The 13501-nt window shown below is 37.5% G+C and overlaps 2 protein-coding genes across 2 annotated transcripts in view; both read left to right on the top strand.

The window, feature by feature from the left end:
* Positions 1 to 154: 154 nt before the first annotated feature.
* On the top strand, positions 155 to 7393 carry hacd2 (3-hydroxyacyl-CoA dehydratase 2). Its single transcript, XM_067409283.1, has 7 exons — positions 155 to 350; positions 1852 to 1969; positions 2747 to 2765; positions 3231 to 3319; positions 5237 to 5358; positions 5435 to 5613; positions 5775 to 7393. Exons 1-7 carry the CDS (start codon positions 226 to 228, stop codon positions 5855 to 5857), a joined length of 735 nt encoding a protein of 244 aa, XP_067265384.1. The 5' UTR covers positions 155 to 225; the 3' UTR covers positions 5858 to 7393.
* A 3809-nt stretch (positions 7394 to 11202) lies between these two features.
* The window catches only part of adcy5 (adenylate cyclase 5), a 106674-nt gene continuing 104375 nt past the window's right edge, over positions 11203 to 13501 (top strand). Inside the window, exon 1 of the mRNA XM_067408619.1 lies at positions 11203 to 12498. Coding sequence (XP_067264720.1) covers positions 11575 to 12498 — 924 coding nt within the window. The 5' untranslated portion in view covers positions 11203 to 11574. The remainder of the gene's footprint in view (positions 12499 to 13501) is intronic.

Below are 13501 nucleotides of genomic sequence, written 5' to 3'. Positions count from 1 at the left end.
TATTATAATTAGTATCATGTTTATTATTATCATTAACAATTTTTGTTGTTGTTTTAAATGTCCGTCAATAAGGCGAATCCAAATTGCAACTATGTAATACACAAAACATCATATACACTCTGTCCTCGCCAGGGGGCGCTCCATTCTATACATGTCAGCAAGGCCACACGCCTTTATTCACCGGGACCATTTGGATGATCCAGTTTTTCTCATGATAGTTCAGTCATGTCGGCACCTGCCATGGGGACCAGCAGAACAGCGCACAGTGACTCCAGTAACAAGAGGAAAAAGGGACCCGGCACGCTGGCCATCGCGTATCTGGTCATTTACAACGTGGTTATGACAGCAGGGTATGATGAACATTAAACGCGCTTCCGTGCTCTCTCTGTTCGAGCGTGTGACAGTCAGAATGAATGATTTCAGACAGCATTAGTGTTTGACAGAATCGCGGTTACCTCCCCTTTGAGTTTATATGGCATGATTTTGCACCGTTTGATTTGAAATTGAAATATGTAGTAATTATTCTGCTTAAACATTATTCAATTTTTGTCAACGTTAAGCCTATTAACGCCTCTTTAACACGCCATTGAGTCTTCAGGGCTGCACTGTTGTTGTTTTTCAGTCGCTGGTCTGGTCATGTATGGAAGTACGAGTGAATTTACTGTATTTGTTAATTTATCAGTTGATACAATGAACTGAAATGCACCTTACCCTTTGTATGCAAACCCGAAACTGTTGCACAATGAACGAATCGATTTGCTAGGACTAATTTCTAAATCACTCTGCATTTTGAGATGGGTTGAAACCATAAACAAATATTTGAAACATTTTATATAGATGATATAATCTATATGTTCATAATATACATGTGATAAACAGCTATTATTGAGTACAATCTGTTTTACTGCAAATGTGAAACGTTGAATGCGAGTACTTAAACACCGGGTTTTCATTTTATCTGAACGAACGATTCGTTTAATCACTTGATTCGTTAAATCAGTTTTGAGTCTTTATTTTTAGTGACTGCACTCATACGCACAGAGTGATTAAATATTTGTCAGCTGAGCATAATTAGTAAAAATATCACCACAGAAGACTCCATGACTTTTAAGATTTCTGGAAATGACGGACCGTTCTTCTGTAATGGTTCTTTTTAGCGATTCGATTGAATCGAATCGTTTGCGAATCACTCGACTGTATAGGAAGAACCACAGAGAGTTCGAACGAAGTGATTCGCTCAGATTAATCGAACTTCCCAAGGCGGTTGCATCAGCAGTAACCAAACCTGGTTTTCTACATTTTCGCAATGTCTGTTGGAGTCCAGAATTCACTCAGGAATAGTTTGATGGTGCAATTCAGTCAGTTCTTATCAGTTAGAGACCATTTCATGATATCTCAAATGGACTAACTATATTATATAAACTTTGTCTAGTAATTTCAAAACAGTCCTGTGTGTTATTCGGTTTCATTTATTAACTTTGCCTCACAAGTCAATCAGATTTTTGGTGATATTCAGATAATGATGTGATGTGCTCCTGCTAGTATTATGGTTTTTATACTTTATCATTTTATATCAAGAGCTGCACACTTTTGATTGTGACGGATATGGTATAAAAGAAGGGAAAACCAGAACATAACATATTATATATTCTACATCAATGCATGTATATAGCAATAAATATGTATTTGAATGAGACCGTTACATGCCACTACTGGCCACTAACTGCTGTGTTGTTAGAGATTTGCATGCAGTCCCACGTTTGTGTGCATTGCGGAAATGCCCTCCTTTCTCAAAGCAAGGACAAGTGGCACAACAGAACAGAGTTACTCTATGAATCTTTTCCTATCTAGATGGCTGGTGATTGCAGTTGGTCTTGTTCGAGCATACCTTGCCAGAGGAAGTTACCATGGTCTTTATTACTCCATAGAGAAGCCCTTAAAGTTCTTTCAGACAGGTGCACTCCTTGAGGTGAGTTGTATAGGAGCTATTTTAGCTCCCAGTTTAACTATATTTTTTTGTTTGCAAATGTACAAATTGTGTCAAAATAATAATTTATTTATTTGGAAGTCACTTTGTTTAAAAGTATTAATACTTCAGCAAGGGTGCATTAAAGGGATAGTTTACCCAAAAATGAAAATTCTGTCATCATTTGCTAACCCTCAAGTTGTTTCAAACCTGTATGAATTTCTTTCTTCTGCTGAACACACAAGAAGATATTTTGAAGAATGTCGTAACCAAACAATTTTTCCACTTTTGTTCAGCAGAAGAAAGAAATTCATACAGGTTTGGAACAACTTGAGGGTGAATAAAAGATTTTTGGGTGAACTATCCCTCTAAATAAAAAGTGAGAGCTAAGGCATTTACATCATGTGAGTAATGGCTACTCGAAATTCAGCTTTACCATCACATGAATAAATTTAATTTACATTTTTAAATGGTAATAATCTCTCACAATATTACTGTTTTAAATAAATGCAGCCTTGGTGAGCATAGGAGATGTCTTTCAAAAATATTAATTAATCTTACAGACCCCTAACTTTTGAACACATAAAAAATATTTAAGGGATTTTTCTTTTTTTTTCAGCCCAAAGCCAAACCAGAATTTTGTCTAATTTCACATTATGTAAATATATGCAATTCTCCCACCCTGCAGTGTTGTTTTATTTGATTATTCTTTATATTAAAATTGATATTTCCTAGAGGCTGAGTGCACCTTAAAATCTTTGTTCTTTGCTCTCTTCACAGATATTGCATTGTGCCGTGGGTAAGTGCACCAGCTGCTAATAACAGTCTCTTATTAATTTCTACTATAAATATACACTCAGCGCAGTATATAGATCAGATTGTCTATACAAGGGAAGCTTTTTTTAACCCAGCAGTGCCATCACCAGCAAGGCTGCTGCTTTCTCTGCCAGTCTGACAGTGATAATGTGATAAAGAGACTCGCTGCACCCGTGGAGGGTAGAGTTCACAGTCCACACCTCATTATCTGGGACTTAAAGCGTAATGTGACCTTTCCCAGTGCAAACAACCAGTCCTGCAGCACTCTCTGTCATATCATAACCATCCCTACTCTTAAATGATCTTATTATAGTGATTCATTTCCATCTTGTTATGTCTCTCTCAGTGTGTAGTATAATGGTTTCTATTCTTTCTTACTTTGATTAGACCCACACTGTAAAAACACAAATGATTAATCTCTTTTCTTAACATTCTAAATTTCGTGAAGGAATTGTTCCCTCCTCGGTGGTCCTGACTGGGTTTCAAGTGTTGTCACGGGTGTTCCTTACCTGGGCAGTGACACACAGCGTTAGAGAAGTAAGTTTGTTTAACTTGCATGTGTTAGTTATTTTAAAATGATTGATACACTATTATTACGGTGGCCCAGTAGTGCACAACACAACGAAATTAAAAAAGCAAACATAAGTTCACAATGCAACGAAATCGAGCCACAACGCAACGGAATAAAGCCACAACACAACGGAAATGCTCCCAACCACTAGGGGGCTCTCAGAGCTCGGTAAAGTTAGTTTTCCTTGTATCAATACCACAATTAGTTTTAACAGTATGTAAACATTGTATATCGACATGAAATATTATTTAAAAATCACCTACGTGCAAAATAGCTTCATATTTATACCTGTGAATGATTTGACGCGTTACCACTGTGCATGGTGAAGGGAACGTCTGCCAATTCCACCAAGTGGTTAAAATGTATAATTTGTAATCATTAAAATTATTTATAACATTTAAAAACAGACATATTCAAATTCCAAAGCTTGTCAGTCTTACTAACAGGAACTAACAAGCTTTTTTGAACATGCTGGAATTTGAACATGTCTGTTTTTAAATGTTAACCAAAGTCATTGTGATGAATAAAAATTATAGGTTTTAAACATTTGGTGGAATTGGCAGACATTCCCTTCATCATGCGCTGTATCGCGTCAAATCATTCACAAGTATAGATATGAAGCTATTGTGAACGTAGTTGATTTTTAATTCATATTTCATGTCGATATATGGTGGTTACATACTTAAAACTAATCATGGTGTTGATATCTTTGTAAGACTGTCGACTTTATAGAACAGTGGCAAGGAATAGTAATATTATCGAGCTCTGAGAGCCCCCAAGTGGTCGGGAGCATTTACATTGTGTTGTGGCTTTATTTCGTTGCGTTGTGGTTTTATTTCGTTTTGTTGTGCACTACTGGGCCACCGTATATTATAGTATTTACTCGTATTTTAAATTGCAATTTTTATATTTTCATTTTTCATTTTTAAGTTTTAATTTTGTAAATTTGTGCTTTTGTGATTTTGTTTTTTTGTTTTTATATTTCTATTTATCTTTAGTTTATGACTTATTTATTATTACATCAACTTCATCTTATTATTTATATATATCATATTTCAGCTTAAATTTAATGAATGAAAAGTTTTAGTTAACAATAACACAGATGTGTTACTAGTTCAGGTGACCTATTGTCTAATGCTATATTATGATTAATTATGATAATATGATGATGTCAAGTCTAATTAGTATTCCCATGATTAAGAAAAACCTGGTTATGAAAATTCAGTATCAAGTAATCATCTTCCATAAATATCTCAAATTACTCTTTTTATTATTATTATTATTATTATTATTCATGTTCCTTATGCCATAATGAGCAAAATTTCCATGTTTGTCTCATTGGCTCTAGTCTACTGCCATCTAGTGGATCTAATGGATTTCAACAGCTGTTTTAATATTTCGATGCTCATCGAGAGCCAAAATGAGTAGAATTTTAGTGTTAAGTAAAGAATGTTATTTAATTGTATTCACAGTTCTTTGTAACTAAGAATGAGGTTTTGATTGTCTATCCCAGAGAAAGACGTCTGAGCTGAAGTTGATAGGTCTGTAAGTTATTCCTACGAGAAACCTGCTTGAACCAAAACTAGAGAATAACACTAATATGCAAGGTGTCATGTGTGCCTGTGTATGCTTCTGTTGCTAAAATAACCTTCTTTCAAGCCTGTATGTGTGTAGAGGCAATTTTGGAGCCTTTGACAGGCCTGGATGCGTTTTGAAGTGCTTCCGTTTCTGATGTTCTCAGTAGTCCATCTTTGTGTGTCGAGTAGCCTCAGTGAATTGCAATTAAATGGTAGCAGACATAACTGCATGGTTCTCTAAATTTTGCGGCTTGTTGAGGAGATCTGTCCCTACCCCTTGTGACTTAAAGTTCACTCTCGTTTTAGGTCCAAAGTGAAGACAGTGTTCTCCTTTTTGTGGTGGCCTGGACGGTCACAGAGATCATCCGTTACTCTTTCTACACCTTCAGCCTGCTCAACCATCTGCCTTACCTCATCAAATGGGCAAGGTGAAGCTTCTCAGAGTCAGTCCACTGGTTTTTTAACTGTAAAAAAAGTGTGTTTTACATATTATGATCTTCACAGGTACACATTTTTTATTGTGCTGTACCCTATGGGAGTGGCGGGGGAACTTTTGACGATCTACGCGGCGCTGCCATACGTACAAAAAACAGGCCTCTACTCCATCACCTTGCCTAACAAGTACAACTTCTCCTTCGACTACCACACCTTCCTCATCCTCATCATGATCTCCTACATCCCTTGTAAGTTTTTACTCGGATTGCTTTGTTTTGATATCTTCCATCCGTAAATGATCAGATTGCTCAGTTGAACATGTGTAGCAAAATCTCTTGAAGCTCAATTCTTGTCCAGTGAATGAACGGCTCTGTTTCTGTTAATGACCGTCTTTGTCCGTGTTCCTCAGTATTCCCTCAGCTCTACTTCCACATGATGCGCCAGAGGAAGAAAGTTCTGGGTCACGTGGAGGAGTACAGCAAAGTGGAATAACTCGCGCCGCACACAGCAGACTGCTCGCATCGAAAACAGAAACAAGCGGATAACCTTTAAAAGCCACACTTTACAGATTTTTTTAAAAAGAAGACAAGGCCTTTTTGTCGATAAACAGGCCAGATATGCAGAATGATTGTTAACAATATTATTTTGGTCAAGAACTGTTCAGATGGTGATTTTAGAAATCCTGTAACTACACAAATGGCTTTTCCTCAGTTTAGAGGGAGGGGAATGTTGTTACCATACTAATACATCAGCTACTGTGTGACTTTTTTTTTATTATTTTGGATAAATGTAGAATTACTGACCAAATATTGTAGCAAATATAATTCAAAAAGGGCATAAATACAGTTATAGCTGCATCTGGTTGTTTTAACCAGAGGAAATGTCCCATAATTCTCCTGTATTGTGTGTTCTGTACACTGTATTTCAGACACCTGAAACTATATTTCCCTCAACTCATTCCTTTTAGTATGATTCATAACTCAAACTGTACTCGACTTTTACACTGCTTACGTTCCCATCATGATTACTGTTAGCATTTACTACTTTGTTTGTTTTGTGCTGTGTTTCTTAAAAGGATCAATATTAATCGGGTGTTCTATTCAGTATTGGATATATTTTGTTGGTTTGTGGCCGTTTGCTCAGAAAAGAGGTGTATCGCCCAAAAAAACTGGCTGAGTTGCTGGGATGGACCTCACAGTCAATACTACTAATGTACTAGATGTGCATTTCTGTCATAGGAGATTACAGCTGACACTTTAGGAGCTTTTACAGCTGGTGATGTGGAAGTGTTTGGCCAGGAGAGGAGAGAGCTACGGGAGTGCATGCCGAGCAGAAGAGAGCACAAGCCTCGGCTAACGTGGGCCAATTGGATTTGAGTGCCTCCAGTCATGCTTCTCCAATGAGTCAAATCTAATAATGTGGAGAGAAAGCTGAGAGTCAAGACTAACTTAACGCTTCATTGCCCGTCTGCCTAATTGAACGGCCAACTTCCAACTTTCCCAATGCAAACAAATCTCTCTTATAGAAGTGTGAGCCACATTATTGCACAGAGTCTTTCTTACAAAGTGGTAAGCCTGTTCTCCTTATCAAGCCGATTCATGAAACGATTAGCATGGGATGAATGGATGCTTGTGAAAAGCTGGAGTGCAACTTTGAATAACACTGCATGTAAAAGTGGTGTGGCTGTACCTTGGTTAATAGAAGCATGACCCTTAACTCAAATAAAAACGCCAACATTGTTAAGCTTTTGATATTAAAGATCTGCATGGGACCAGCAAACTTTGTATGAATAGTAATACGATGATATATATTTACAATAAACCATAACATGGGAAGCAAAGCTAGTTTGTGTCAATATAAATACAGGATATGTGCCTCTATAAAATCAAATGCATTTTCTTTCTCATATTTTAGTATTTAACCTGTAGTGTAATTAGAAGTATCGTGTCTTTATGTGAGTATATTTACAATTAAACACCTATTACGTTTCCCCTAATAGACTAAATACATTATTATAGTAAATGGGGATTATAGTTGTTCACTCTTGGTTACCATGTTCATCCTTCCTTCACATGATGGCAGTAGAGATCTGTTTCTAACTCCAGAATAAGGTCTGATGTACTTGCTTCTTGGGGTTAATTTACTTCTAGCCATATAAAAAAACTGAAATACATCAAGCTTATTTCACTAAAGTAACAGTGCCATCTGAATAATTGCAATAATTATTTTTTAGAATAAGACGAATTAATATATCTGTTGTTTAAAAAAGTTATTAATTATAAACTTTTTTTTTTGTTGTTGTTTTCACATTTTGAATTTCATTGGAACTTTAGCCCTAAGTGACACCGATGTGCTTATTTTGTTATTTGTACAGTTTTGTAAAGCTGAATGAACAGTTGTATGCTTTCTGTTATTATTAATAATGTTAATAATTGGTAACACTTTCCAATAAGATGCCATTTTTAACTTTAGTTAGTTCATGTTAACAAATGTAGTTATCCGTGGAAAATACTTCAATTAGGTTAATCTTTGTTCATGTTAATTTCAACATTTAGTGATATATTATTAAAATCAGAAGTTGTATCTGTTAATTTTATTTAAAGGATTAGTTCATCCAAAAATGATGTATAATAATTTAATTAATTACTCTCATGTCATTCTACCTTTGTTCATCTTCTGAACACAAATTAAGATATTTTTGATGAAATCCGATGGCTCAGTGAGGCCTCTATTGCCCTCTTAAGATCCATAAAGGTACTAAAAACATATTTAAATCAGTTCATGTGAGTTCAGTGGACCTTAATATTATAAAGCAGCGAGAATAACATACCCCCCCCCCCTAACAAAATAACAATCTTGTGAACACTGCTTCAGTGATTCGGATCTCCTATCAAACGGCCAAACTACTGAAATCACGTGACTTTGGTGCTCCGAGCCGCTGATTCAATTCGAAAAGCTCTGAAGCAGTGTTTTGAAATTGGCCATGACGAGTTGAAAAGTCGTTTTGGCGCACAAAAAATATTCTTGTCACTTTATTATATTAAGGAAGAACCACTGAACTCACATAAACTGTTTTAAATTAGTTTTTACATTTATGGCCCTTGCGAGGTTCGGTGGCTTTGCTGAGCCATCGGATTTCATCAAAAATATCTTAATTTGTGTTCAGAAGATGAACGAAGGTCTTATGGGTGTTATGAGTATGAGTAATTAATGACAGAATTTTCATTTTTGGTTGAACTAACCCTTTAATAAACCAGAGCTAACATGAACTAATAATGCAGTTGTATTTTTATTAACTGAGATTAACAAATATGAATAAATACTATAACTCATTGTCAGTTAATGATAGTTAATGCATTAACTAACGTTATCTAATCTGAAAGTGTTACCAAAAAAGTCTATAAAATCAGCTTTCTTATCTAATACACATGCACAGTGTGAAATCTGAGATCAAGGCTATTCTACAATCCTATCTATATGTCAGATTTTTAAGTTTTAGAATTGACACGAGTTTTTAAAGCCTAAAAAGCATGCTTGTTCAGAATTAAAGTGGGGGAAAATAGCTTAAAAGCAAATTTCCTTAGGGTTTGTATCTCAGCATCTCATCTGTTTAAAGGATGGGAGTCATGGGACCTATGAAAAAAACAAAACAAAACCGAGGAGGCATGACTCTGTTGACTGCAAACAGTAAGATCTTTTGTCTTCTCAGACTGTCACAGAAAAGTTTAATTCTCTTCGCATGTCACAAAGGTACTGTGGTTACAGACAAGCATGAAGACAAGAATATTCCAGAATAAATCTTCATTTACCAAATCAAATCACAAGAAAACACAAGAGAAAAGCTCACCACACTTTAACCAGAATGAGAACCGAGAATAAAAAAACTGAAACAGAGGAGTAGCTTAATATACAGTCATCTAAATCAATAAAATTCTTATGATGCTCCTCATTTTGTAAGTTGCTTACAATATATATATATATATATATAAAACCTCTGCTACTTTGATAATTTATGTTGTGTTAAATTGTTCTGAACATAACCACTGTCACTTACATACAGCTGTGAAGGTAGACCCGCCCACTTATCCAAATCACTGTGCACTGACACATCAGTTGACCAATAGGAACAATGATTGGCAACTTGTGCAACCAACTATCCAATGGGATCGCACGTAAGGCGGGGCCTGAAGATCATACTTGGTTGAATGGCAATACAAAGACAAGAAGCACCAAAACGGATGATAACGCTTAATCAATTCTGTGTGCTTCGGTCTTGAGAATCTGCAGGGAAAGGACGTGCAGCTCGGCCGGCACAGTCAATACGCGGCTCTTTTCGATCCGGGCGGTTTCGACGCTCCTGTGGCGTGACAATTCATCTCTCATCTAGACGCCAGCGCTGATGATGTTGCTGCTACTGCACCAGGAGCTTTGGAGATACCTATCTGCACAGCACGGATGAAGACTCCTTCGCTAAAGGACACTTGTGAGGTCATCTCGGGGTGACGCAACTTACCATGCAGGAGCGTTGGAAAGCTCAGTTTTTCACTGCAATCGTGATCATGTAATCATCTAGTGGGCTGCGACCACATATTCACAGGTGTACAGCTTGTGTGGATCAATGCATCAATGCGTACGCACCATGGAGTCGTACTCTGCGCGGTCATCTCTCACCAAACCACACTTTTGCGGACACTATTTGCTCCTGTCATGAAAACGTGGAGATCAAGCGTGATCGGCGTAGGGTCAGTTCTCATTGATTTGGACTAAACGACGCAGTTTTATGAAGTGTACGAATTAAATAGTGACTTTTTTTTCTTTAGAAAGAAATTTGCTAAATTATTCAATGTAAATTAAGTTGGGGGCACAGTCTCGTGCTAACGCAAATTGTCATTTGGCGCCACTAACTTAGCACAGCTATCGAAATGTCAGCTATCCGAAAGACTTTTTAAACTAATCACTGAAGTTGTGAGACATTTGTGATATGTGAATGTATTTTAAAGTGATGCATATTAGTTTTTGTCATGATTTATATACGTATCGCCCGAAACTGATCGCAAATGAAAGCTCGCGAGCAGCGTAACGTTACTGTTGTTATGGTAACCTCATCTAGCGAAAGCGACTTCTGTTTGTTAGCGTCTACTCGGGGACAGGTGAAAATATGCTCTCTGACTAACTTATCTAACTTTTATTAGTAGTGAAACTTTGAAACCTACATATAGACCTACTTACATATACTGTATACTTGTGTGCTTTCGTTACGTTCGCTATCTTTTGTTTTTATCTCCGCAGAGGGGTTGGAGAATCGTAATTTGTACCCAGAGGCGGTTTGTGTTTATGAATTGAATTGTGGCGCACAATTACTCCCTCTGCCGTTTACGTCCTCGAATGCTCTGGCCAACTGAGGATGTGTCCCTAATGACTACTTTGTATAGCCTATTTAATTATATAAAGTCCTCTATTTATTAATAATGATGTACAATGAGCGAATTGATTAGCGAAATGCGTTTCTCTTTCGCAGAGACTTCAATAATTGTACTCCATTCACATTGGTCCTATACTTTATAAAAGCATATGCGAAATGCTGCAATGAAAAACTCTTCAGGACCACTTTTACTATCTCAGTTTTTACGTGTAGATCTCACAGATAACTTTGATGTACTTTTCTTGTTTTAAATCACCAACTGCAACGTTGTGTCTTGCATTGGCAAAATGGCTCTCTAATATAACATTTCACTAAAATAATGAGCCCCTCTTTAGTTTATAAACGATTTATTTTGGATCATATACATGATTGATTTGATGGACATATGTATACAGTGTACGAATAATTCATTGACTTGCAGTGGAGTCAAATTTTCTGTCAAAATCTGTCATTGAACTGCTTCTGTTCGTATGGCGCCTGGCTATATTCGTGAAGTGTAAATCAAAAATAATTTGATAAATAATGATAGTAGTTATGCATCGTTGGATTATTACGCAGATGTTGCTATGGTCACCTCCTCAAGCAAAGGCGATTTCTGTTCGGTTTTTATAGGACTAACTTTCGTGGCTACTGAAACGTTATTTGAAAACATTGCTGAACCGTATGTAACAACGAAACAAACTTTGCAAGACCCCCTTGACCCTTTTCTTTGAACTGAAATAATTAGGGAGTCAAACCCCCATGTTTCGCACCCTGTAGTCATAAAGTGCATGTAGTAGTCGAGATCATGTCCAGATCTAACAGCGTGAGCCCACCCGGCGCTGGCGCTCCTGTACTGAGGGGAGGGACGGAGCACAGATCCGCTTGGGGCGAGTCTGAGTCCGTGGCGAACGGATGTCCATACTCGGCCAGATCCTCCTGCAAAAAGCTCATACGGTCCAACAGTCGATGGAGAGAGGACGATGACTTCGAGCGACAACCGGGCCGAGCCACGACCACCGTCAGCCGGGTTAGTTTCAGATCCAAGTCTGCTTGGCAAGAACACGGAGAGGAGAGTCGCAACAATAACCGATCGTCCCCGAGGTACCGAGATGGAGAAGTGAGACCCAAGTCCGTGGAGTTGGGTTTGGAGGACAGGAGAACCAAGTCCAAGCCAGAGGAGGAGCTCATGCCTGAAGTGAACTTTTCCATGAGCGCGTGCTGCAACAGCGTAATGCAGATTTTCAAATCCAAGAAGTTCCAGTCGGAGAAGTTGGAGAGGCTTTACCAGCGCTACTTCTTCCGACTCAACCAGAGCAGTTTGACGATGCTCATGGCCGTTCTTGTGCTGGTGTGCGCGGTGATGCTGGGGTTCCACTGCGCTGGAGCGGCTATTTGGAACACTTACGTGGTGGTTTTCTCCACGGCAATCGTACTCATCCTCACGCTGATTGTCGTGTGCAACAGGAACGGCTTCCATCAGGATCACATGTGGATAGTTTGCTATGTGCTCATTTTGCTGGTGCTGGCTGTACATGTGATCGGCGTGCTGCTGGTGGAGCCGCGGAGCGCGTCTGAAGGCATCTGGTGGACCATGTTTTTCATCTATGTCATTTACACACTTCTGCCGGTGCGGATGAGAGCAGCGGTCATCACTGGAATTATACTGTCTGCCATTCATGTGGGGGTCTCGTGGAAGTTAAACGAAAGGGACGTCTTTTTGTGGAAACAGGTGAGTTGAGTCAAGGCTTTTATTACGTTATTGCTTGGATTTGAAGTAACCCCTTATATTATTAATTCATTTTATTTATGTATTCATAATTTACCTGCATACATAGGCTACATATTCAGTCAGTCACTCAAGGCTCTGTCAAGCATGGTTGTGATTTGACCTTGTAGGTAAGTTACTAGGTTGCGATTAGTTTTAGTTCTGCACACAATTCCGTGTTATATTGTTTTCAGGCAACAGAACAAGAAGTTAATAATGATAACATTTATTTAGGTCGTTCATTTTTTTTTTAAAGATAGATTCCAAAAAAGCCAAAGCATCAAACATTGCTAGCATCAACGCAGGGACTGACAGACAGTCTGGACCGGGGTGTGTGAGGGGAGCGGAGTGACACATTTCCCCTCACCTATTTCAAGTGTTCTGTAATCACTCCGCTCCAGCTCCACTCCGTGTTTTCTATATTTTGTTGAATGTATAGAATTGCTTAAATATGTTATAGCAGTATGGATACAGCTATATACACGTGCAGTTTTGTGCGACATACATTTTATGCAAAAAGTGAACATTTTAAACATTGATTTAAATATGTGCAATAGAAACAATACTTTTTAAAACAACGTTAATATATATATATATATATATATATATATATATATATATATATATATATATATATATATATATATATATATATATATATTTTTTTTTTTTTTTTAATTATAAAGTGCAGTGACAAAATTCTCATAATGTGCTGTTGGTCATGCTTTTATTGCTGAAGGACAGTTTACTGCACTGTTCAATTGCTGTATTTACTTACTCTCTAGTAACTTTTTTTTTTTGTTCTGAGAATTTCAGTAGACCTTTATAAGGATTGCCAATCCAATAAATAACGAGTCAGGGGAAAAAGTGTGAAATAATGTTTATCAGTCAGCGCTATAGGTCATTTTGAAAGCACTTTGATGTTCCTGTGTTTCTGAAAGCAACAAAAGTTGATGACTCACACTTT

This window comes from Chanodichthys erythropterus, chromosome 14, assembly GCF_024489055.1.
Source record: "Chanodichthys erythropterus isolate Z2021 chromosome 14, ASM2448905v1, whole genome shotgun sequence".
In the NCBI taxonomy this organism is placed as follows: Eukaryota; Metazoa; Chordata; class Actinopteri; order Cypriniformes; family Xenocyprididae; genus Chanodichthys; species Chanodichthys erythropterus.
This window is presented reverse-complemented; position numbering and strand designations above follow the sequence as displayed.

What these genes read in the sequence shown, in the direction of transcription:
- hacd2 (XM_067409283.1), top strand. Translation starts at nt 226, where the DNA reads ATGTCGGCACCTGCCATGGGGACCAGCAGAACAGCGCACAGTGACTCC. An exon ending in TGACACACAGCGTTAGAGAA is followed by an intron (nt 3,320 to 5,236) that starts GTAAGTTTGTTT and finishes CTCTCGTTTTAG; the next exon opens with GTCCAAAGTGAAGACAGTGT. An exon ending in CATGATCTCCTACATCCCTT is followed by an intron (nt 5,614 to 5,774) that starts GTAAGTTTTTAC and finishes CGTGTTCCTCAG; the next exon opens with TATTCCCTCAGCTCTACTTC.